A 25,074-nucleotide genomic window follows, 5' to 3' on the forward strand; every position below is an offset into this window, starting at 1 on the left:
GCCCAATCTCTGTGAGCGTTTGGATCTTTGTTACGTCTCGTTGTAATTTGAGTGTCACGATCTGAATCACGCAATGGCGTAAATTGTAAGGGTTTGTATGGGAACTTAGCTTGTCTCCTTGATACCTAAAACCCAAGTAAATTCCCATACATACCCTTATAATTTACGCCTTTGCGTAACTCAGATCGTGACACTCAAATTACAACGAGAGGTTTATACAAACATCTAAACTGTCACAGAGCTTGGGCTACCTGTGACACCACACATTCCTGTGGTTCTTGCCATGTGCATTCGTGTTTGTTTCGGCATCAGTGAAATCCTTCTGGAAGAGCTGCTTGCCAACGGCTTTAAGGAAAGGATAGCTGACAGGCGGCCCATAGTATGAGATTGCGCCAAGGGTGACTCTCTCCTGGCGCTCATCCGCTGACCAAAAAGTCTGGGGACTCTGGATGCGAGATTCGATTTACAAACTGTGTGGAGCAAACATGAAGCCTCTTTAGTCCATTTCACTTGCATCTGCCGGAGCCTTTTGAAGAACAAGGCAATGGGCACTTCTGATCAGGAGCTCATGAACTGGTGCAAATAAGTAGCCCTGTATTCGCTGACTTTGGCGACTGTGTTTTGTATTTCAGATATTTCTAGATTAAAAAAAAAATTTTCCTGCAGTCCTCAGGTTCTTTGGAATTTCGCCAGCGGCTGCGAGCGGCTGCTGGTTTTAGCAGGAGGTGGTCCTGGGAACTAGTATTACATTCTTGTTCCCAGTGTCTCTCCGTCTTTCGGTCGCTAAATTCCAACATGGCGGGCATTTTATAACCGGGTTACGTTACGACTGTGAATTACGAAACTTTTGCGTAGAAGTCGTACAATGAGGATCCTTACAAGAGCTTGGGCAAAATATCAACAGCTTCTCATTACACATCCGTGGAAAACACAAACAATCGGAACAGGTAAGACAGAAAAACCTTATAAACAACAAACACGCATTCAGTCGTCTTGTGGGGTTTTCGGTTTCAAATTAAGCTCAATCTCAGTTGAATGGTGGACATCCATTTTAGGGTACACAAAACGTAGCTAGATTTATGGGATTTCCTTCGTTAACTCTACACAAATCAAACACTGGTCTGTTGTAAATTATAAAAATGTCGTCAAAATTTAAATGTTCTAGACTTAATATTTTGTCAAGCTTACATGTATAATGCATCAGTTAGTTCAAGTAGTGCCCAAACCCAGCTTGGAACATTTGTCGGCCTCGTGATTTTCAACTCATCACACTGTTGCTTACTTTCACCCATAATTTTTTGGGCAACGATCGATAAATTTGTGATTAAGTTTGTCTAAATATGGTAAAAATGAGATGATAGATGCAAAGAATGAATGGTCAGTGGGGTGCAATGCAGAGAAACTTAAACACCTCCCCCCCCCCCCCCCCATCTTCCCCGGGCAAACCCCGGGGCATTTGAACTTTAGATCGTCACCAAATAATTGGTGTTCAAATGCCCCACCTTATAATCGAGTTAATTTTGTCTTTCAAATTCCTCTGCTAAAGAACAATCGTTGTAAGCTCCTGTCAGCTTTAATAAAGCTTGTGTATAAACATGCCAACACGTTTCGTGACCCTTTATATGATGGCCCTGTTGTTACCAGACTTGAGTTACTACAAAAACACAACTTTAATATTGAAACTATTAAAAAATGATTTGAAATTCATGAGGTCGGACAATGTCAATCAGCAAGTGTAAAGCCACACGAGCAATTTTTATATGGCAATTTTTATGTGGAAATTTATATTTGCCTGTGTAGATGGTGAGAAGTGACCAATTTTTATGTGACCACTGCATTTGCTGAAAATTGCCACATACAGTTGCCACATAAAAATTGGTCGTATAGACGGGTCTTAAGCTGCCCTAACTCTGAAACATGGCAGAGCCAAGGTTGTGTAACGAGGTTACTTTATACATATCAACAACAGAGCCTTGAGTGGTTACGATTGCATTGTTAAATTGTTCATTGTCAGTTGATTACCTCTAACAGAAATGTACATGTATGAAATGGGGATGTGAAAACGTACCATATTGTATTCACTCTATAGTATGACAAAAGCACTCTCTTCTTTTCATACACACTTCAAAAATACTATACAACTTCTGAAGACCATTTATTTGTAATCCAATCGCTCACAATTATGCTATATTTCTTCCTTTAAACTTTTCCATCTTGTCCAAACACGTGTTTATGTAGCTGTTAGTAACTTCGACATCCGAAAAAAAAGCCATTTGAAACCTCACACTTCTGGTTCAATTTTCCCCACCCCACCCAAGCAAAGGTCAAATTCCCCACCCCTGGGAAGGCCTTACCCGTCAAATTCCTGACTCCTGGGACACAGAAAATAGTCAAATGCCTGGAGTTTGCAGGGGGTGGGGGGATGTTGAAGTTTCGATTTGATTGGCGCATAACACCTGGTTCAGATGCCATACTTGACACGAGCCACATCAAATTTGAATTTAGATCCACCCAACTTACACTATAATTTATCCCAGCTGAATTGATTCACATGCTGAACTTAATTCAGCTGTACATGCACTTCACATGAGCCACAACAAATTTGAATTTTAGGCCTGCCCAGCTTAATTGATCCCAGATGAACTGATTCAGAAGCTGAACTTAACTCAGCCGTATTTCGCATAAAATACATAAAATTTGAGTTTAGGCCTACCTAAATTGATTATCCCAGCTGATTTGATTCAGACGCTGAACTTTATTCAGCGTAAATTGATTCACTGTTCAAGCGTAAGTTATGACTGAAGACTGGAGAGCAACCACATCCTTGGTTGTTGAGCTATGGTTTGACATTGAGCCCTCACTACAACTGCTACGACACTGTTTCTGACTATCCAGGATGTGCTTCCGAAGGGGTAAAGCAAAACTGGAAATACAATGTACTTACCTGAAGTGGTACCTGCAAAAATATTAGCCTGGTACATGTATCCTCTAGGTATGCATGCATGCTCTCCTTCCTGATTAGTACTCATTGATTAATAAACACAGTCATAAAGTGATTGTACTAAAGGACAAACAACAACAACAAGATATTAAGTGGATAAGGGAGAAACGAAGACTCGGAAAAAAAAAAAAAAAACCGGTCCCAGATGGGATTTGAACCCACGACCCTAAAGTGATTGTCAATTTTAAGCAAATACTGTAGCACCAACTTGGCTAATAATGAGTTCAAGTACAATGAGACTGTGTGAAACTGCAAGAAAATGTATCAATTGAAGAACCGGGTGGAAGCAAGTGTAAGTGATGATTTGATCTTTAGAATTCCAAAGAACTTACTACTTTGGCCCACAGATTTGTGGTGTTAGAAAGTTTTGTTTAGCTTTAAAAAGAGAAGAAGAAAAATTAGTTCAAGCATCACTTCAGTTGGTTTAGTTCTCAGGCTAAAGTCGTAAGCTTGTTGGACAAATTTAAACCCTTAAATGAGAACGTAAATATGAAGTGTGTTTCGGACACAATAACCTGTCTGTATGCCAAATGAGAAATGGTTTATATTATGAAAGGTGTTTGTCATCGTGGTTTAAAATGATAGATGAGTTAATCATTTGTCTCACGATTGAGTCACAAAGATGTGGATCGCAACGTTTCGACCGCTATACTGCTAGTCTTCATCAGGCGATGGTGTCGACTGATTGCGTGACAGTATAAGTAGCACCTTGGTTTGTGTTGATTGGTGCGTTTCGATCCTTTCTTAGGCTCTTGTTGATTGGAGGATTTCGATCCTCGTCGTTCAGACTAGAAATTGTTCCCTCGGCCGTCCGCCTTGGTACCGATCGGCTGCTTTGTTGTTTGATCGTGGGCATCCACGCTTCCGGAATTTCAATTCCATTATCCCTATTGATGTTGTCAGGGTGAAGTCTTATGTGAATAGCCTCTTTAACCCTACGGGTGTACCAATGTGGGTCTCGGTCAATAAACTTAACCTCATCCCAGAGTGGATAGTGGCCCGTCGCATTGCTGTGTTCTGAAATGGCGGAGGATTGGGTTCGAGCAAGCCGTATGTCTCTATCGTGTTCCTTAATCCTTTCATGCATAGATCTTCCCGTCTCTCCAATATAGACCTTGCCACACTCACAGGGAATCTTGTAGACTACTCCGTCTTGTTTTGCAGGGTCGACAGTGTCCTTAGGTCGCACTAGGTGTGATCTAAGTGTTGGGTCAGATCTGAAAACTGTCTGTATGCCTTGCTGTTGTAGGCAACGGCGAAGAGCCTCTGATAACCCTTTGACGTATGGTACCTGTAGCACCGCAGTAGATTTAATTTCAGGCGCTGGTTCTTTTGTGGCTGTTTATTTCTTTGTTTTCGTAATGTTTTTCACAAACGAAAACGGATAACCGTTAGAAACAAGAACTGATGAGAGGTGTTTCTTTTCTTGCGAGATAACTGATGGTTTAGTTATGAGGTGTTTCGATCTATCGTACAGGCACTTGACAATACCGCGTTTTGCAGATTGCGGGTGGTGTGAATCATACGCTAGGTATTGGTCAGTGTGTGTAGGCTTTCTGTAAACACTGGTAGAGAGGTAGCCATCCGGATCTCTAGTTACCAACGTGTCAAGAAAGGGTATGGCGTTGTTAGTCTCAGTTTCCATAGTGAAGCGGATCGTTGGTTGTTGACTTTTGAGGTGTTGCAGGAAAATGTCAACTTTGTCTCGACTCAAGATGGTAAAGGTCTCATCCACATAGCGTTTCCAAATCTTAGGCATACAAGGCATAGAAGTCAAAGCTTGTTCTTCAAAATAGTTCATGTAGAGGTTAGCTACGACAGCGGATACTGGGCTACCCATGGCTGCTCCATCTTGTTGCTCATAAATTAATCCATCATACTGGAAGTATGTGGATCTTAGAACGAAATCCAAGAGGTCCGCAATCTGTGCAGGTGTTAAAGTCGTGCGGTTGGGAAGACACGGGTCAGCTTCTAGTTTCCGTAACGCGGCCTGTGCGGCGCCTTCGATAGGTACGTTTGTGAACAGTGATTCTACGTCAAAAGACACCATGATCTCGCTCTCTAGTACCCTATCACCGTTGATAGTGGACATGAAATGAGCTGAGTTGTTAACTGTATACTCTGATTTCCCTGTTAAGGGGGATAACACATCGGCTAGGTAGGAAGACAGATCATAAGCAAAGGTGTTCACACAAGAAACTATAGGTCTCAGTGGTGTATTTACCTTGTGTATCTTAGGAAGGCCATAGATTCTAGGTGGTTGCTGATGTTTGGGCCTGATCTAATTATATACGGACTCTGTCAGGTGCCCACCTCGCTTCAGGTTCAGAAGCTTTTTAGTCAACTTTCGGCTCAAACGGTCCGTTGGGTCTTTATTAAGAAGTCGGTATGGACCCTTCTCAATCAGTGTTTCAGTTTATCGTCATAGGTGTTTTTGTCTAGCACTACACTGGCACGACCTTTGTCTGCCGGGAGAATCATAATGTTCTTACCCTCTTTTAAACCTTTGAGAGCTTGTTTCATCTCCCTGGTGATATTAGGTTCAGGAGGCTTAGCCTTCTGGAGGATAGAGTTTACGTTTCTCCTGACAGTGTCTGCCTGTTCTGCGTCAAGTGGTCTTATTGCAGATTCAACCTTGGCAACTGTCTCAGTGGCTGGGATGCTTGTAGGTGTTACAGCAAAATTTAACCCTTTTTGTAGTAAAGATACCTCAGCGTCGCTTAAGGACCTGGAGGATAAGTTGATAACCCATTTGGATTTGTCAACTTGATGTGTTCTGTCAACATGAGGTGTTCTTGTCGTTGAAACAGAAGACTGTTTCTCGATCAACAGGTTATCGAACTTTCGTTTCTGTCTGTCTCTGGTCTTATTAAACAGTCGTTTTGTGTTGCAACTGATCTTTTCAAGTATCTCAGAAGCATGAGTGGCTGTTATACTCTTCGCTGTAGAGTGGCTATCTTGCATCGCATTTCCCTTAGCCCTCTGAGCTAGTCTGATTCTCTCTCTTAGCAATCTCAAGGATGCTAGTTTGGCTACTCTGTGACCGCCTTTGGTTGGAACTGGCGAACGGACCCGAAGGTCTCTAGGAATAACGTGGTTCCTTACGTACCTTATGAGAAAGGTGAGGTGGTTAGCATATCGCGCGAGATTCCGTGAGCAACGCTCGTGTCGACGAATCAACCTTAGGGCTGTGCGCCCATATTTCAGGTCAATATTATGAAAGGTGTTTGTCATCGTGGTTTAAAATGATAGATGAGTTAATCGTTTGTCTCACGATTGAGTCACAAAGATGTGGATCGCAACGTTTCGACCGCTATACTGCTAGTCTTCATCAGGCGATGGTGTCGACTGATTGCGTGACAGTATAAGTAGCACCTTGGTTTGTGTTGATTGGTGCATTTCGATCCTCTCCTAGGCTGTTGTTGATTGGAGGATTTCGATCCTGGTTTATAAAAGGTTTTCGAAATGAAGGGCACAATCTAAGACTATTTGTTCTACATCAGTTATCATGCCAAAAACATACAATGTACTGTAGTACTGTCCCATATTTATGTTGTCACCAAAAGGGTTGAATTTAGACATTTGAAAAAGTCTTTCCTCTTATTCAATATGGCGCGGGACGAAGGACTTTTCATACATGATTGCCGCCAATTTCGACCGAAAAACAGGTCGCTACGCTTAGACCAATCAGAGTAGATCCTTGAGACCCTCGGGGATAACGTTGTCATTCAAAAGTAATTATGAGCTACGGAACATGACTTGCAGTTGAAATTCCAACATGGGATAGATTGCGAAAGCGATAACTGAAGCTTTTCTTCCAAATGCAAGTCACACCGCTCGCCATTTTGGCACCCTTCAAGCAGGACAAGTCGACCTCCTATGCCTTTGTCGCTCGCTCAGCCGCTTCGCAGCCTAAAAAGCTTGCTCCTATCGTCTTTTCTACTGTGAGACTCTAGAGGTCGACTTGTGGCAAGTCTAGGTTGAATTGGATGAATTGACTTATGAAATTTTGCTTAAAACTCAAGAAACAAAGCCCAGATGTGCGGTTGATTTTTTTTATTTGGCAAAAAGAGAATGAAAGAAATCTTCCATGTGTTGATTCAGGTTTTAGGAGTACAGACTGTAAATCATATTGACCTTCCATGGAATTCGAGCCCTCAAAGCACAAAAATAACCATTAAACTACATTTCTGAGACGTTGGCCTTGGCTTATAATTATCTAGAGCATAATTATTCGGAGAACTTTCGTCATCACTTGTGCTCGTTTTACAATTACCCCCCTCAAATGAGTAATGAGTGGTACATGTACAGAGTATAATATTGTTATTACAAAATAACTTCTAATGTGAAAAGAGAAAAACTCAGATTACAGCTGCAATATTCTGTACTGAGTATATTATGTTGTTACTTAACTTATACTCCATTCTCTAACTGAAATGTTCTGCCCTTGTACATTAGGTGTCCTTGTAGCCACTGGTGATGTTGTCACTCAGCAGCTTGTTGAACACAAAGGAACTGACCATGATTTTGTCCGAACTGCTCGTATGGGTGTGGTGGGCTTGATTATTGCTCCTGTGCTTAGAACATGGTACCTATCCCTTGACAGGATTGTGCCTGGTGCAGCTAAAACTGCGGGCTTCAAAAAGATGCTCTTAGATCAAAGCCTCTTTGCTCCTGTTATGATATGCTTCTTTTTTGGCGTCATGGAGACACTCGCTGGGAAAAGGCCGGATGAAATTAAGAAGATGCTTCAGGAACGCTACGTGGAGACTTTGATTACAAACTACAAGACATGGCCTCTGACACAAACTCTTAACTTTACTTTCGTTCCAATTCAGCACCGCGTCGCTGTTGTCCAGTTAGTGGCAATATTTTGGAATGCGTATTTGTCTTGGATGGCTAATAAGCCAGTGTCTGAGGACTTGATTCAGAAACCTTTGAGCTAAAATTGCCTCAACTTTGCTCAGTCAGTCAACCCTTGATTGACTTTTCTATCATGGAGAATCACGAAAAAATAAGCCATGATGTACAGAAATGTACCATAACGTACAGTGCCGTTTACTGCTCATTTAACCCTTTGTTTAGGTAAGGCTATTTACGTGGAGGGCGGAAGATCCTAGAACTGGAAAGATCCTAGAAAGCGGATTATTCTAGCGCCATGTTTTCTGTATTCAGTCTACATGCAAAAGGTTGTACTTGGTGTTACTGCTTGGATCAAGGTCTTCCACTTAAATCCTAGCTGAGAGATAGGAAGACCCTAGCACAAAGTAAACTACATGTACACATGTACCTTCACTTGGAAGTTCCTTTACTAGGGACAAGGAAAACAAACATGGTGGTGGTAGGGCATTCAGCTTCTAAAGGGCAACAATTTTGTCTTTCTTTTCTCCCCATGTGGTAAGCACCCTGACCAAAATTTCTGCTTGTAAACCAAAAAAAAAAAAAAACAAACAAAAAAAAAAAAAAAAACAGTTGTTTCGCCACTGAGGACCTTTCTACTCTTAGGATCTTCCTTCCTTCATGTAAACAGTCCCCAACTTTGCAGTTTCATTATCTGAGAAGATTTCCAAGCAGACCTCCAGCAGTGCCTTTCCGGATACAATGTAGACTTTACTCCGCTTGCTTTGACTAATTAGAAAAGGACTGTTAATGTAGCCAGTAACCTGAAGTATCCCTTTAAGGATGGTGCATACTAATACTGAAGTATTTTTGCATGGTTTATGACTATGCAAGAAAAGCAGATCTTAGCAAGAGCTATTAGAATCCAAAAGGAAAATAGGGGGTAACCACACATTCAGTTAGGGATAATTAAGCAACATTTATTCTAAAAAGCTGTAAAATACAAAGCAATGTCTGGCAGTTTTCTTCCAAATTAAAGCTTTATTATCTAAAAATGCATGATTACCCCCAATTTTCTTTTTAGATACCAAGAGCACTTGCCGAGTTCTGCTTTCTTCACCTAGTTTTAAACCGCCCAAAAATATCCCTGTATTAGTAGGCAGCACCCTTGGAAATCCGAGTATCTCCAGACGTGCAGAACATATGCGCAGTAGCAAAACTAGGCACATCTATAAGTCCCATGATCAATATACATGTACTTATTCTTTTCACTATCCTCTACCATTTTCTTATGTAGCAGACTTGGTTACCAATTAACACGCAACTCACAGGTACGACCTTTAAAAGAGTCGCATAAAGTTGCATTTTTATTTTTGGTGGATGTCAATCAAAGGGAAGCCATTGACAAGATCCAAGAACAAGAAACTAAGACTTCTACTTTGCTAAGAATAGGTAAAACTTTATTTAAATTGATTTCCTAGCTAGATCAAAAGAAAAGAAAAGGCATTTTTGAATTTCACTGCATGTGATCATTTTCTAACTCACGATCGATAGCATGCATTGTTGGTTTTGCAAGATTCTGATTGTTTTCATTCAAAAATACAATGTCCTGAAAATGATGCCCTATCTTTTAGATAAAATGGCTTGGAAATCAACGTTGATAAAGTTTACCATCTGTCAGCAGATAAAATTGTCAATTTCTTGGTTCTGTTGCCTTGTAATCTTATCAGAATTTAAATGATTGGCATACAGCAAAAAAAAACTTAGTTTACCCAACTCTTTTGAAGGCGATACATTGTACATTGATGTAGGTTGCATGTTATTGGTAACAGCTGTAAGAAGTTTAATCTACACTGTATGCTTATCATTTGTCTTTATTCTTGTTCTCCATATATTTGATTGAAAGGGGAAGTGTCAAGGGTTTTTGTTTTTAACTTTAACTTTTCTTTTGAAAATGGAGTATTAAGACCTTCACTTAGCTACAAAATAATTATAGAACAATGAGAGGAGAGAAATCAACTCAATTCTTGAAAGGAACAGCCAACTTTTTTAGTGCATTTTGCAAGGAAAAGTGCGAGAACTTGAAAAACGTTAGCCTAACATCTTTCAGGTTTCAATCCATTCCGACCTACTCTGTCTCTGGCCACAGGCACTAATCAAGAGTTTTCTTGCACTGGGATAATAATTTGTAACAAACCTAGACAATTATTGTTATTATGTTTTTTGTTTTGTTTCTGTTGACAGACAAACATTTTTGGGTTTTTAAATGACATCAAATGTGGATAATAATTCCCCTTTAACAGTGATGTTGTATGAAGAATAGTCCAGTTTTGAATTCATCAAGACCGCTGGATAAAGAGACAAAATACACATTTATACAGGGTTAGCCTCAACCTGAAGCAAAATATTCACAAATGTTAGCAGGAAAGTGCTGAATCCTAAAATGAATAAAAAATACACAGAGTTGCGAAAAGTTCCTCTTCTCACTGGTATTTGTAAATATTTTACTTCAGATTGAGGCTAACCCTGTATAAATGCATCTCTTGTCTTTTTATCCAACGGTCTTGGTGAATTCCAAACCGGACTATTGGACATCTGTCACCATGGAGTATTTTGTCCTTAATGTTTTGTGTGGATACTACCTGTATTGACAATGTTTTTTTTTTTATTTGATTGATCAAAATTGGTTGTTGTTCTTGTATAAAATTTGACAAAATTAAGGACGGTGCCTACTATTGTTACTGTGCATATGTTCTGCGCATCTCGATATACTCGGGTTCCCTATGGGTGGTGCCTGCTAATAAAGGAATATTTTTGCGCGGTTTAAAACTATGCGGAGAAAGCAGAACTTAGCAAACGCTTTTGGTATCTCGAAAGAAAATTGGGGGTAACCATGCATTTTTCAGAGATAATTAAGCTTCAATTTAGGAAAAAATCCCATACATTGCTTCATATTTTGGCGCTTTTTAGAGATATTTTTGCTTAATTATCTCTGAAAAATGTGTGGCTACCACCAATTTTCTTTTTGGATTCCAATAGGCCTTCCTAAGATCTGCTTTTCCCGCAAAATCATAAACCGCACAAAAATACTTCGATATTAGTAGGCACCGTCCTTAAAAAAACATTAATTTTGTTTTTCATGTTTGAGGCTAGCCTCCCTCGCCACCGTTCTGTCTTGTCACGCAACTCTCTTCCCCAAATGAGCATTGCGTGACGAGACAATGGCTGCGAGGGAGACTAGTTTGAGGCTTATAAAAGCATCAAATTTTACTTTCCATTGGGTACAATACCAAGCAAGATGGGAGACTGGGGATAGTTAGGCTGTAACGTCAATACATGAATGCTTAGTCTCGTGGGTTATCTCTATTTTTCTGTTGTTTCATTCATTCCACAATCCCATTCATATTTTCATCCACGCAGGTTTTCTACCTCTGCACTCAAACAACATTGAGGAATAGAGAAATTGCGATACTAGCATTTCAGTATTGACAACACAGCCCTACTATGCCCAGTCTCCTGTCTTACACAGTATTGTTTCCAACCGGAAGTGAAATTTGACACCTTTATATGCCTCAAACGAGGGAAAGAAAAATTGAGGAGATTTTATTCCCGAATGCAATAATTGGGTAACCGCTAGACGTCATGGAATCCAAAATGGCGGCGCGCAGGAGAAATGAAAATGAAAATAGGCGACCAGTAAAATCTATATTTTTGTAGCTCTGAAATTTATGTACTATTTCCAACAATTTAATGTCAATTTGTTTCAAAATTGGAGGTTCCCTTTAACATAAACCAAAGCAAGCAACCTGTGCTGATATGATCAACAAAGGTAAAAAAATATGTTACTTTACTGAAAACATATACAGGTAGCGGGTAACTGAGAAGGAATATATTTGAGTGGCGTTGAGATAGTTCTATTAACATCACACGTGCAAAGGGCAGGGGTTTTTTGTTTTCATTCGACAACCGTAATGAAAGTGCTGACAGAGGCAACATGATTTGAATTTTGTTTACAAGGTTTTCTATTTCAACAGTAGAAGGACAAGATGATGTTTACCCTTTTAAGCCCTAACAGTGATTAGCATCAAATTTCTCCTTGTAATATCAATGCTTATTGAACCCCTAAGGTTATGAGGATTAAGGATATGACCACCCAAGGTGAATTTTCTTGATATTTTAATGACTTCTCCCTAGTACTTTTATAGAAAGTGTATGGGGAAAAGATAGGAGAATTTCTTCTTTGATATTTGGGGTTAAAGGGTTAACATCGAAAAATAGTAATTATATAATCACCCACAAGGCTACCTGTATTTTTATATTCATAAAAATATTTAAAGTAATATAATATATTTTTAATTACTATCGTGAATTTAAGAAAATTTTCTAAAAACACATCGGAGACGTATATGTTAGCAATATGGAAAAAAAACTATCGCACAATAATGGCCACATGTTAAATTAATTCTCAGAAATGTCATCACACAGTCAGTTGCAACTGAATCAAAATTAAATGCTATCATTGCATCATAAAAAGAATCATTCTTCGAAAAAAGTCAAAATTATCTTTTCATTAGAATTAAAAAAAGTGAACTTATAGGTAGCAAAAATTATAAATTATTTAGGTTTAAATAAGACAGTAAGCAAGACACAAGACTGCATCACATTTCAACAATAACATTCGAATAACTATATGCTTATTTTTAATCTTTCGACTGAAAAGAGTTAATCGTCACATATATCCACGTGTACAAAGAAGAAATTTAAAAGTCAATGTTTATTTTTAGGGTAGAACAAATGTATTAAAGATGAATATTTTCTTCATTCATCAATAAGGAACGACTTTTTTATTTGAATACAAAACCAAGCAAATGTCCGCTTTTTGTAGTTAAGTTATGCGAAAAATTTAACAGCTGCTTCTCTTCAGGGGAATAAAGAAGAAACTGGTTCAGTTTTTTTGGTCATTCTTTTCTAAAATTGACATAAATTACTAGTTTTTAAGCAAACTCTTTGTTAAATTGAGAATTAAAAGCAAAAAATCTACCGCGAAAGTCAAGTGAACATTTTTTGCAATTTGTTATCACAAACCACAGCTGGACAGGGCTGTACTTTCTAAGTGCGTTCGGTGTTGCCCACGCTTGTAAACCTGAGGAACAACTTCTTGCAGAGAGAATCGATTGTTATCAGTCATTCAGGTAAGGGAAATTATAGTTGTTGTTCTCTTTGTGTATTAACTGTCCAAATTGACTGTTCAATTAATATTTAGCTAACACATCCAGCTACTGACGCAAATAGAAGTGAAACTTTGGCGCGAAGAAATAAACACAACACTACGCACTTTGATTATTTCACAATAAACACAAATGAATATCGTGTGAGCTGATCTTAAACTTCATCAACAAAACGTACCCATTGGTTTGAGCTATTAGTGAGAGTGAACCGCTTTCTAGTACTTTTGTCGCAAAAATACACTGTAGAAAATAGCCCAGATGACTATTTTGCATAGCATAATTATTGCTAAAAGATACCCAAAAGTTATGAGCTTATATCACAGGAAAAAGAGTATTACGAGAACTGATAATAACGGATGCACTTCACCAGAAAACAATTACAATTTGCTCTTCACAAACAAGTTTTTCCTTTTGAAAATAAACTTAGCATCGCAAGATGCGAAATGGCTCAAATGTTTCCTCGAAAAAAAAATTTAAACTTAGTTTTTGTTTAGTTATCCTTTTTACGACGTAGAAAAGCTCTTGTAAATGATCATTCCACATTTTACTGGTTAACTGTTTTCAGTATTTCAGTTGTAGCCATCATAATATGAAAAGCCGGATCAGTGTGTGAGTTCATGTTAACTAACTCATAAATTTGTCTAAGGCTCTGTAAGTGTTGTTATAGCGGAATTGCATATCCGGTGTAAAATCTGATTATAAAAATGTCCGAGTAACCAGATGCCGTTTTCTTTATTTACTTCAGCAATGACTTGAAAGAGGGCTTCGTTTAATTCTTTTGCAATACTTTAGGTCATCTGATATTTTGGAAAACAATTATTATGAATGTTCCACGAATGTTTATTGCCAAAGATAATTAACATCAATTTTCTTCTTAGTATTTACTGCTTTGCGAAGCACACAATTAACAATTGAACTTGTAATTATGGACTTCGTCAATTCACCAGAGCGTTTTAGTAAATGCTGCTTAAAGTAACATCCAGTAAGGGTTTAAGTTCGGTAGGGTGAATACTTGTTTCCCGTTATCTTACGTTAGTTTAGGGGATTTATGCAACCTGATTGGCTGTGCGAGTGGTCCAGCTTTTAGTTATCTGGAATGATTCTACCAGAAGTCTCTACCAAAGCGAATAATTATCTCATTGAACACACATTATAAATTCTATTTGAACTGAGACAAATGAAAACTTACAGTGAAAAAAATCTTTTTTTCAAAAAGTATACCTATATTTTATATGTGAAAGAAATTATACATAAGCCAAGATAAATATGGTAATGACAGGATTCATGTCACTCGAACAATCAAGCATACCATTATTCTTTCAGATAACTCTTTAACCAAAACTCACCTGTTCCTTTGCATCTTCTTTAAAACACTGAACCTTTTAAAAATTTAAACGAAAATGTCAGAAAAGGTATCCTTAAAAGTGCTGCTATGGAAAAGATTCAAAATTGAGTTGTTAAAAAATGTGAAATATAAATTATCCTACACATCTTACAGCAAGCACATGGCCAATCAATTGACAAAAGCAGCTGTAAATCTATTGAAAAATATAAGCAGGTCAACATTGCGTCATCAAACTTTGTCATCGCCAGAAAAAAAACTTGCTTAGCACACAGTAGCTGTCAGTTAAACTGTTATCCTCCCAGGGTTATAAATATTAAGAAAACAACTGGCTTTCCTCAGTTTGGCGCGTAAGACTTAACTTTATGTATTTTATAGTTAATTGCTTACTAGTGAATGAATGCGTTTTACGCGGTAATAATCTATCAATTCTTGTGATAATTACCGGCTATTATATAACCTTGTTTTTGGTGGCGGCGTAAGCAAAAGTTTAATGTTAGCAATAGTTGAGATGTTGATTATTCGTATTATGTTGTTTGGTTAACACCCTGACAATAGTTGGCGTCTTGGGATGTACTATAGTGAGATATTATATAACTGTCAAGTTTTATTTTGCCAGAGATATTGGTGAAAAAAGCTGGAACAAACAAAATCACCCCGTAGAAATTTATTTATTATTCACTTGAAAACGCTCTTACAGATTTTTTTCTAATTTTGCCAACAAGTTTTCTAGATTGAGTAGTTTAAATCCCTAAAGTTTCGTCATAAAGTGTCTGACTAGATTTCGAGATAATCGACAATGTTTAAAATGAGAGGCTATGCGCTTCCGTTGCTATGGTAATAGCTGTTGCTTGGAAACCGATGAGAAAATTAACGTTGATCATATGTTGAAATGATGATGTAGTATGAAGGAGATCGAAGTTTATCATGTATGCGAGATTGTAATTTCAAAACTTCCACCCTAAGTCCAAAAAAACTGCCTCGAGCCTCCTTAACGTATTCTTTTTTATACTATTTTGAGCCTAATTTGTTATGATATGCCTTATGTTATGCTTTCTGCCAGGAGAACTGAAGGATATACCATTGACATTTCGTACAAAATTTCCCTCTATTTTGTAAGGCTCACTGCGACTTTCCAGGAAATAATTATTTTCATATTAATGACGTTACGTTAATCTTTTGTCGTCATCTTTCCAAACACGAGCACGTTACCTTGAAGAGCACATGATGGCCCTCTACTTATAACAATAATCTCACATTAGGTCGTCTTAGGTTTTCTTGTATTTCTATTCCGCAGCATGATATCTATTTTATGATTCATTTTAACTTAAAAATAACCAAGGTTATCAACGAAACTTTGGTATCTTCAATTACGAAAAGGCAATAATAACGCTCAATGCGAGGAGAAACTTAAAGCAAGATGTTCTACCTCAGCCGAGTATCAACCGTTGTTTTCCTGTCATACGATATAAACAGGCAATAAAAATAAATTACTTCAGATCGTCACTTGAGATTAGTGAGTTAAATTAATTAACAGATTTGTCTTTGGCAAGATAAGGCAGTAGTGAATCTAGGGCAGTATTTTTAATAACTCGCTTTATTTAAGCAATTGATCCTGTTTACCCGTAGGAGTCATTACTGCAGTAAAGATCAGTAATTTCAGCAATCGCGATGGTGTATAAACACTTCTCCAGCATGGCAATGCTAACCTTGCTATTTGTGCTGTTTTGGAACGAGAACAGCGTTCTCGCCAGCCAAGGTAAGTTTACTTTATGTTTCTTTTCTTTGCTCCAGTTTTATTATACACGTACAATCGTAGTATTACAGGCCTTATATATCGCCATGTAGTATGTAAAATGTACTCAATTATCACTTCTGGTAGGCTGCACAGTATGTATTAATGTCATAATTTTCTGTTCAGTAATTGTATCTGCTTGTTTGTGTAGAACTGCGCGCTTGACATTGATTAAATTATTTTGTCTTTAACAGAATGTGGTTCAGTGGTAAACAACTCGCTTTCAAGTCCTGTATATTCAATATACTACCCGGGATATATGGACTGCAGTTATTCTGTTCCAATTCCAGACGGCATGGCGCTGTTAATCAACTTTGACGAGTTTGACTTGTTGTGGCTTGGAGAATGTCGGTAAGTTAATTTGACTCTATCATTGTAGTGGTAAGTGAAATGGCTCTTTTTTTTTTTTTTTTTTTTTTTGCTTTTTAGGATCAGGGAAGGGGTTTCGCCCACCCCTCCATAACTTCGCTACTATAAAAGCTATGACAAATAGACTTGGGGGATTGATAGTACATTAAAAAACGTTTCCTTTGACGTCCACAACAGGAAGTGAAGTCATCATATCACGTGGTAATGGCATCATGATCGCCAAATGGCAACCATCTTGGATCCGCCATTTTGGATTTCTGGATTTCCTGAAAACTTCAGGAAAGCACTGGAATTAAGCTAAAAGTAATCAACACGATCAAAGGAGCACTAATATGAGCTAAAAAACACCCAATTTACAATAAGAAAAGTAATTTTCTTCATTTTGACGGCCGGTCATTTCACTGCTTACCATGATAACATCAAAGTCAATGAACACTAAACGACCGCACAAAATTTTTCCCAGATAAACTTCTGAAAAGTTGCTGAAGTTTGATAGCGTTTACGCAAATGTTGAAAAAAAAATAGCCAGGTTCAAAGTCCTCGTGGGCAGAATCCGAATGATTATCTAGACTTTGACGTGCAGACGGAAGGAATGGATAACGCGTGTATGTTTAGGGAACTAATGAAGTAGGTTAAGTAACATAAGTAACAAGGAAAATTAACTGAATGTTTTAATATTCAGTAAATTAAAATTGCTACAGACAGAGGGCTCTTAATTTCTCTTTACCAAGAGCAAAACTACTCGCCCCCGATTGGCTGTGCTCTTCCTTTCTATTTTTGGTTTCTTTATTTTGTGCCCAACAACTACGACTACGACTACGACTACGAGTTTGATTTTAAAGTCAACGATAAGCCAAGTTATTTGTGCAAAAAATGCATGCAAATCAAATGCTTATATAGCTTGGAAGGAAATGAATAAAGGTGAATTTTCGAGTCTTAATATAGAAACAAAAAAATATTATCTGTGTTAAAAGCTAAAAACTTCGATCGTTTAGACCCTTAGCGGATTTGTTTGGTTGCCAAAACAAATCATTCAAGGTGACCAAGGGATTTCACCTCGTTATGGCTTCTTTCAACGAACGATAACAGAGAAAAACAATGCTCTTTAAATGGGTGTCAAGGACCAGGTCAAACTCAGTGGAAGTAATTACTATTCAATTTCTTGCTTCGGACGCACCGTTTGCTATTTTTAACAATGTTTTGTCATGTGTTGGGATAAAGCTTTATAGCGCTGGTGAATCAGTTAATTTGTGACTAACATTTAGTTTAATGAAATAAGGCCGTGTCTTTCTTTACATGTTTATAACGATCATTTTTCTTGTCTTGTGCGCTAAGAAAGAGGTGAATTGTTTGTTTGGTTGTTTGTTTTTCGTACGGATGAGCGGTTTTACTCCAGGGCTGAGTGTTTCATGAAGTGCCTTGAACAGCTCAATGGTTTTAAAAATTTTTGTCTTGTAATCGCAATGAACCGTCGTAGAATTAAGCATTACTCTTAATTCTACTCGGCCTTGAGCAATTAAATATACCTATTTTCCCCTAATTCGCAGGTTGTTGACGTTTATGTTTTCCTATAAACGACATTTCAATTAGTGAGACGTATAAATCGTTCGGCTTGAAAGCAGATTAGATGTAAAAGGTGTTGAACACATTTTCTCTCAAACAAGTACTGAAACATAAAAACAGAACAAAACAAAAGCTATGTTAGAAAGACACTTTAATAAGTTATTTGTCGTTTCTGAGGAAGTAAAATACATTTAAAATTTGTCAGTTATAAAAACAACTTAGGGAGGGCATTCTTGGGGAAACCATTACAAAGATGTTTTCTAAGAACTATTTTAATACAAAACCCTTAATGCTAACTTGGGAAAGCTGCAAAAATACCGCATTTGATCAACTGGCAGTGTGTATATTGTAAAAGAGACTTCTAATTTAAGAGAACTTTACGGCATTAAATGTTTATTTATTTAGTTCGATTTGAATAGATTTGGATTTTATCAAGGGGAGACTGTTTATTTAGTATGCCAGAAAAGTTAAGCGCCACATTTTAATGAATAACATTTAAATTGAACGTATCGTCATATCTCATCCAGAAAAATTAGGGGATAATTTAGTGAATTTGCACGATGGTGTTATTTCTCTGTCCAGTCCCATTCAAGGGGTATTAAAGACTCCTTTTTCTTCGCTGATTTTCTGTTTAAGACAGCATTGAAAAAAAACAAAACAAAACAAAACAAGGTACCAGTTGTTAGACATTTTTTTTTTCTTTAAGGAACGCGTCTCATATTGCAGTTATCCGAGTAGAAGAAGCCTGACTCAGGATTGCTTAATTGTCGGTTGGAAAACGGAAAAATGGCAAGCAAGGAAAAGCACACTTGGGTGAAAACTGTGGGCAATTAAAAAGGGTACCAGCAAATCCTTATTACTTAACGTGTGAAGATGTCACCGAAAACGAAAAAGATAAAACGTGTTTCATTAGGCTCACAAAGAAAGATTGGACTGTCTCTAGACGAAGTGATCTATCGGCCACAGCAAATAAATTTTTTCCAATACCGCCACATTACTATTCGTAATTAGAAAAATTATTTTCCTTGCAGTTATGAGTATCTGAAAATTACTAATGAGAAGAAAGAGTCTTTCGGCGTGTACTGTGGGGAGATGACTGGAAAGTCTGTTTCTGTATCTGGAGACCAAGCAATAATAACATTCTTCTCATATGGTTATTATGCAAGAAGAAGATTTCGGTTATCCTTCACCACTGGTTCACCAGGTAAGAACATATTAGCTGAAGACATCGCAGACATTTAAATTATAACAAATAATAATAAATAAAACAGCAGGTACTTACTTAAACTTGTTTCAAAGATCATGTTATCATTTGTAACTTTACAACATCACAAAGTAGCATGGGAAATTCCGTCTAAGAAACAGCTGAGAAGCTGCTTCAGCACTTGCGGACAATTAACGCGAAATTTAAGGGGCTAGACAAAAATGCACTCCTAAGAACTTTGCGACCACCAGACTTTTGCCCAGTGCCATGGAAATCTTTATGGGCTATTGTTTATTTGACCTACTGTATCTAGTTGCTACATCTAGATTACTTTTTATTTTCAAAGACCACTTCCTTCCTTACTCAATCGTCTTTCAATTTATTGTCACTGCTACGCCATCAATGAAGACTCTTTGCACTGATAAATGATTTTATTATGCTTGTTTTAGTCTCACCAAAGGTGGTGTCGCCAGCACCTGTTGTGCGATTGCATCCACACGTCGCACTCGTGTGTACAGCTAACGGAACTCTTCCCATATACATGGCAGTGATAAGAAACTCAACAATTCTGGTAAATGCAACAAACACTGCACGCATCCGGATAAAGGAGGAGGGAAACTTCACATGCCGAGCAAGAAGCAAATATGGAAACGACGAGAGGAAGTTCATAGTAGTTCTTGACGGTGAGTCATTCATATTAACTTCTCTTACTGATCTAGCATTTTTTTTAAACGTTTTACAGGAGTGTTCCTGCTAAGTGAATAATACAATTTAGCTGCATTTCAAGCTTCATTTCTGTGCCGCATTTTGTTATCTTTTGTTAAGTTCAAGTTTCAATCCCTTGGTCTTTCGTCGCTTTTGAGTGTATGGGAGACCTTGTTAACTGATTTAGTGTTCACAGGCATAAAAAAATGTATAAACAATAGCCTCCATTTGGCGCGAAAATATGCTCAGATATTTGTCCGCGGACATTATCTGTTCCGAGAAGCGAACAGTTTTCCGAGAGCGAAGCTCGAGGAAAACTGTGAGCTTCGAGGAGCAGATAATGTCCAAGGACAAATATCTGAGCATATTTTTAAAGTCAAATGGAGGCTATTGTGTTTATTATCCTTCAAATATTTTTCGCAACATGCGGGAATCTCACGGGAATCGGCAGGATCTGCCATTCTGTCATATGTCAATCACGTCAAAGTTTGTCAGTTGGCTTCCAAAATCTCCACGTCAGATTTCACTTCAGGTCGAAAGCGTTTGTTTGGGGAAAAGGTAAAAAATTTTAAAGGAAAGTAAACTTGTTTAATTCCGTGAAAGACAAAAGCAAGATACAAGTGGCGGATAAGGTTACAGGGAATCAAACTACCTCTCGAGAACAAGCTAAAGATCACTGAAAGCGAAAAACTGTAAAGTATCGCATTCCGTAAAAAGTGTAAACTGCCGTCAAAGAAACAGCCGGAGCTTTGCCGTTCTCTTCCTTTATCTCGTGTTCAATTGCAGCAGCACTTTATATCGAAAATACAATTGTGGAATTTGCTAGCCGAAAACGACCTGTGAAGAAATCGAAGCTGAACCTGTAGTCGAATACGACGCCACCGGTTGTTTTTGCTGGATTCCATCAAAGCGCTTTCTTTGCTAACTTGACATTGAATGGAGCCAGCAACGAAGTCGCTCACAATCACTGTGGATTAAACTTGTTGCTCGAGAGTAGGACAAGCTGCTTCTCTTCGTAGAGAATTTCGACATCTTGGGGTATCATGGCTGGTTTTTGTTTCGTGGACGAGATTTTATGTTCGCGAGCGATCTCGACCAGGTGAGCATTGACAGCATCATTTACCGGCTTGAACTCTGTCAGTAATGGTCCTGAAATTTATGTTTTCGTTATTTAAATTCCTTATATCCAGGCCAGCACGAATTGCTCTCATTGAATTACAACTGTAATATTTGCCGTCGTGTGAGCGAGCTTCGAGCTTATTAATTAAACTCGTTTAATAGCTTGTTGATGGCTTTCTCATTTCGCCAGACTGAAAGAAAACCATAAATACTCTTAAATGAGATGGGCTAAAACTTTTCGCCTTTCATATTTTTCAGTTTTACCACATTTTTAATTCAAGGACTGTTAAACAGAGTTCAGACCAAGAAATATAAATTATATAAATTATATCTATCCCAGAGGTCTGCGCATTACATCGACTTGGCATTTGCGCAAAGGACTTCATTCTGGACAAGATGGCGGGAAATGAGGAATTTGCTTGTTCTTCTTGTTTCGAAACAACTGAATATACTTGTCTGAGATGTGAAAGATTAAAAAAAAAAAGAATCTATTCTTGATGTGCACACGCAGTTCAAACCGCCAGAAACTTTCCAATACAGGCTTTATCAAAGGCGAAGCGTCAAGATTTCTCAGAACAAAATCTTCAAAAACAACATTTGAAGAAAACATTACTCTATTCAAACAGAGATTATGCAACAGAGGTTATCTCGATAACCTCATAATAAAACTCTTTCAGAAGTCAGCCTCCGCGAAAGAATGTCGGCACTACAAAACAAACTAAAAACCCGCAAAAACATTTTGAGGTTTGTTATGGAATATCGCCCTTCTGTGCCTAACCTAAAACAATTCAGATGAGTAAATACAGGAGCCATAATCAGGGATGGAGACCGTAAGCGTGGGGTTCACGCATCCCCATGAGTTGTACCAAAAAAAATCTATTTTTAGAAAAAATTGTTCCCCCCCCCCCCCCCCCCCCCTTCACGACATAAACCCGCGTGAATACACGCAAAATTTGCGTGGGGCTACTACCTTATATGTGACACGGAAAGCAGCTGAGAAAAAAATTCACTAAAGATAAAAAAGTCCTTACGTGTCTGAGTACATGTCCGTACAGTGTAAGCTTTTTACATTCATTCAACTGTAGCAACGCACGCAGCGCCACCGTTTTGGCGCCTTTTTGACTATACTGTGAGAGTCATGTGATCAATAGGCCGCTTATTCGAACTTTTCCCGTCTTCTTTCAATTGTTACCTTTTCTTTGTGAGAGTCTAATTCCTTAAATGTGGGCACTGAGGAGATATTCCCTGGCAGAATTTTAAAATTTGGACGCCATTTTGAACGGGTAGAAAACAATTTCAATTTCTCCACGCGCGATCCTGGCCGTTAACACGCGTGCGCGCACGCGCAAATGGCGTAATTTTTTTCTAAAAATAGATTTTTTGGTGCAACACATGGGGACAGGCCCACAAGTCAAAATGGCATCTCGTTACGGTCTCCATCCCTGATTATGGCTCCTGGTAAATGACACTTGATAGAAAATCTGCCTCTGCTAAGGGAGATCTACAAAGACCATTCCTTACTTTCGGACAGAAAAAGGGAGATCTTTGAAAGCCGTACTCGTAAGAGCAAATTAGCTTTGAAGGTCATATTCTTCCTATCTCGACCAGTAGGAGCCGTGTTTGGCCTGTCTTTATTATTTTACCAAACAAGCTCTTCCATGTCAGAATTCATCTTTCCCGCCATTTTGAATCTTGTTTAGCGTTAATTAAGTTCGACTTCAGTTAGGTTCGACGTCTGAATCAACTGCCGAACTTAATTATTTGGGTCGACCTTAATAGGTATTAGGTTCGGCTCATGTAAAGTTCGACGTATGAACCGGGCCTTAAATAACTCCGAAAATTGCGTCGTTATTTCTAATTTTGTCTTTTTAGTTTCCAGCTAATATCGTCTTTCCTCGAATAGTCAGAATAATATTTGTTTTAAAAGGTATCGTCCTCATGAAAGAAATCCGAATTTATCGGACCATGCCGAGATGCGCAGAACGTATGTGCAGTAGCCCAAGGCAGCCATGTCCTTGTAGCAATTGACACATAAATGGATAAGGAAGGGTATTGCCACTCCAAAATTGAGAAAACCTTAGATTTAGCTAATCCTGGTATTCTGTCTTTTGGAACGGAAATGAGATTACGGTAATGAACGCCTACTCGAACAATTTTACTTTTTTGGAGAAAACCATTAAATTATGTATAGTTTTGCTCCTGAAGAGAAAGTGGCCTATGTTGGAAACTGTGTTGGTGTATTATCCTTTACAAATATCACTAGAAAAGTACGCGTTTATAACAGTAACTTTCATGTATGAAAATATATCAACTAACTTGAGAGCCATAATGTTTTAACATTCAGAGAGATTTTCAGGTAGTGATATTTGTGTTCGTGGTGACCTGGACGATACTCGGTGTAAAAACCTAAAAGTCACTTGTAAGTCTTACAGGATTTTTTAAAAAAAAAGGCAAACAAAAGGTATGAAATCTGGTACAACAATTGTTTGTGAGACAAAAAGCTAGAAAAAAAAAACGTATCGAGGCTTAATTGAGGCCTTAAGCTACCGTTAGGATAAAACGTTATTAAAAATCCAAGCTTTCGCCGATCGACGGCATCATCAAGGTTAACAGAAAATATTCCGTGTAGAGCTTATATACAAATAAATGTGACGTAAAATTTATGAAAGGTGTAAAATACGTGAAATGTACGAGAAGTATAAAATGCAAATATGGATAAAATAAATGATAAAACGATTTAATGAGCGAGTGCCACCGATGCATAAAATAGTCATTAAAACAAAAGGTACCGCGAATTCGTTGCATTCCTCTCGGGAGTTGAGGGAAGGTTTGTACTTTTTTATGTAAAATGCTTAAAATAGGCGTCGATTTGAGGGATCGTTTTCCTGCACAATGATCTTGATTTCAATGTTTTTATAGTCTTCATTTTGCATGCAGAGATGTGTTTCTTCACGGAGGAATTTCCGTTATTTAGATGTTCCCTTATGCGATCGTGGATAAAACGTGTGGTGCTACCTATGTATTGTTGATAGCAGTTGTTACACGTGATTTGGTAGATGGTGTTTGTTCGTAGAGACAGTTTGATGTCGGAAACGGGGTACTTGTCCCTGGTGCATATACGCTCCGTGGCCGGTTGTGGGAGAGAGCTCGTCTGAGGGTGTATGATCTGTGGGCAACACGTACCGGGATGTTCTCTTTTCGGAAAATGTTAGTGATCCTGTGGTTGAGCCGTTCTGAGATGTACGGAATTTTGAGATATGACCATTCTGTGTTGGTAGGTCGAGAGTCTGTTTGATGGCTCTAGGAGCACTTTATTTGGTCTATGCTGTTCTCTGGATATCCGTTCAGACGGAGAATGTCATCGAATATATATATATTGATGTTTTCTCTTCGATACGGAGTTCCGCTCATTGCAAAAGAAGTTGATCTTTTATTTCTTGGGTATTGCCTATGGATAGCTTTTATAGCTGTTATAGCTGTTATAGCTTATTGATAGCTGGTATAGCTGTTTTCTGTAAAATTTGAAAGAGCTTTTGCCATAATTGGATATGGTAGCTTTGAAATCGAGTAGTGACAGTGAGAGGCCATTCGGTGCTGTTTCCGGTTTCTCAATTTCAAACTTCAATTTGGGGTGTAGATTGTTCATTGTATGGTGGAACTGGTCTGCCTTATCTTCCCTGGTTGTCTGGAGATAAATGTCGTCAACATATCTCCTGTAGGGGCTAATCAGTAGGTGTAAAGAAAGGGCGATAGTTTCTTGTCTGTCCATGAATAGGATGGCCAGAATGCCTGAAAAGCTAGAACCCATAGGCTGACCATCTTTTTGGCGGAAAATTAGATCTTTAAAGGAGAAGTACATTTTGTTTAGCGTGACTGTGAGAAGATCTGTTATGTCTTGTTTAGAGAAGT

The 25,074-nt window shown here is 38.2% G+C and overlaps 2 protein-coding genes, 1 long non-coding RNA gene and 2 pseudogenes across 4 annotated transcripts in view; 2 read left to right on the forward strand and 3 right to left on the reverse strand.

Moving 5' to 3' along the window:
- The window catches only part of LOC146454426 (uncharacterized), a 328,274-nt gene that overhangs the window by 164,320 nt on the left and 138,880 nt on the right, over positions 1–25,074 (forward strand). Inside the window, exons 5-7 of the mRNA XM_085095575.1 lie at positions 16,400–16,556; positions 19,169–19,341; positions 19,791–20,024. Of these exons, the coding sequence (XP_084951701.1) occupies positions 16,400–16,556; positions 19,169–19,341; positions 19,791–20,024 (564 nt within the window). The remainder of the gene's footprint in view (positions 1–16,399; positions 16,557–19,168; positions 19,342–19,790; positions 20,025–25,074) is intronic.
- The window catches only part of LOC146454428 (uncharacterized), a 205,343-nt pseudogene that overhangs the window by 135,296 nt on the left and 44,973 nt on the right, over positions 1–25,074 (reverse strand). The window lies entirely within an intron of this gene.
- Positions 773–8,110, forward strand: LOC146454436 (mitochondrial inner membrane protein Mpv17-like). The gene is made up of 2 exons (XM_085095564.1): positions 773–947; positions 7,460–8,110. Exons 1-2 carry the CDS (start codon positions 866–868, stop codon positions 7,945–7,947), a joined length of 570 nt encoding a protein of 189 aa, XP_084951690.1. The 5' UTR covers positions 773–865; the 3' UTR covers positions 7,948–8,110.
- Positions 3,359–6,235, reverse strand: LOC146454437 (uncharacterized; annotated as a pseudogene).
- Positions 7,984–9,321, reverse strand: LOC146454438 (uncharacterized). The gene is made up of 2 exons (XR_014859284.1): positions 8,454–9,321; positions 7,984–8,423 (listed from the first exon to the last, which is right to left on the reverse strand). It is a non-coding gene; the product is annotated as an uncharacterized LOC146454438 (long non-coding RNA).

Source organism: Pavona decussata, unplaced genomic scaffold (genome assembly GCF_977016875.1).
Source record: "Pavona decussata unplaced genomic scaffold, jaPavDecu1.1 SCAFFOLD_302, whole genome shotgun sequence".
In the NCBI taxonomy this organism is placed as follows: domain Eukaryota; kingdom Metazoa; phylum Cnidaria; class Anthozoa; order Scleractinia; family Agariciidae; genus Pavona; species Pavona decussata.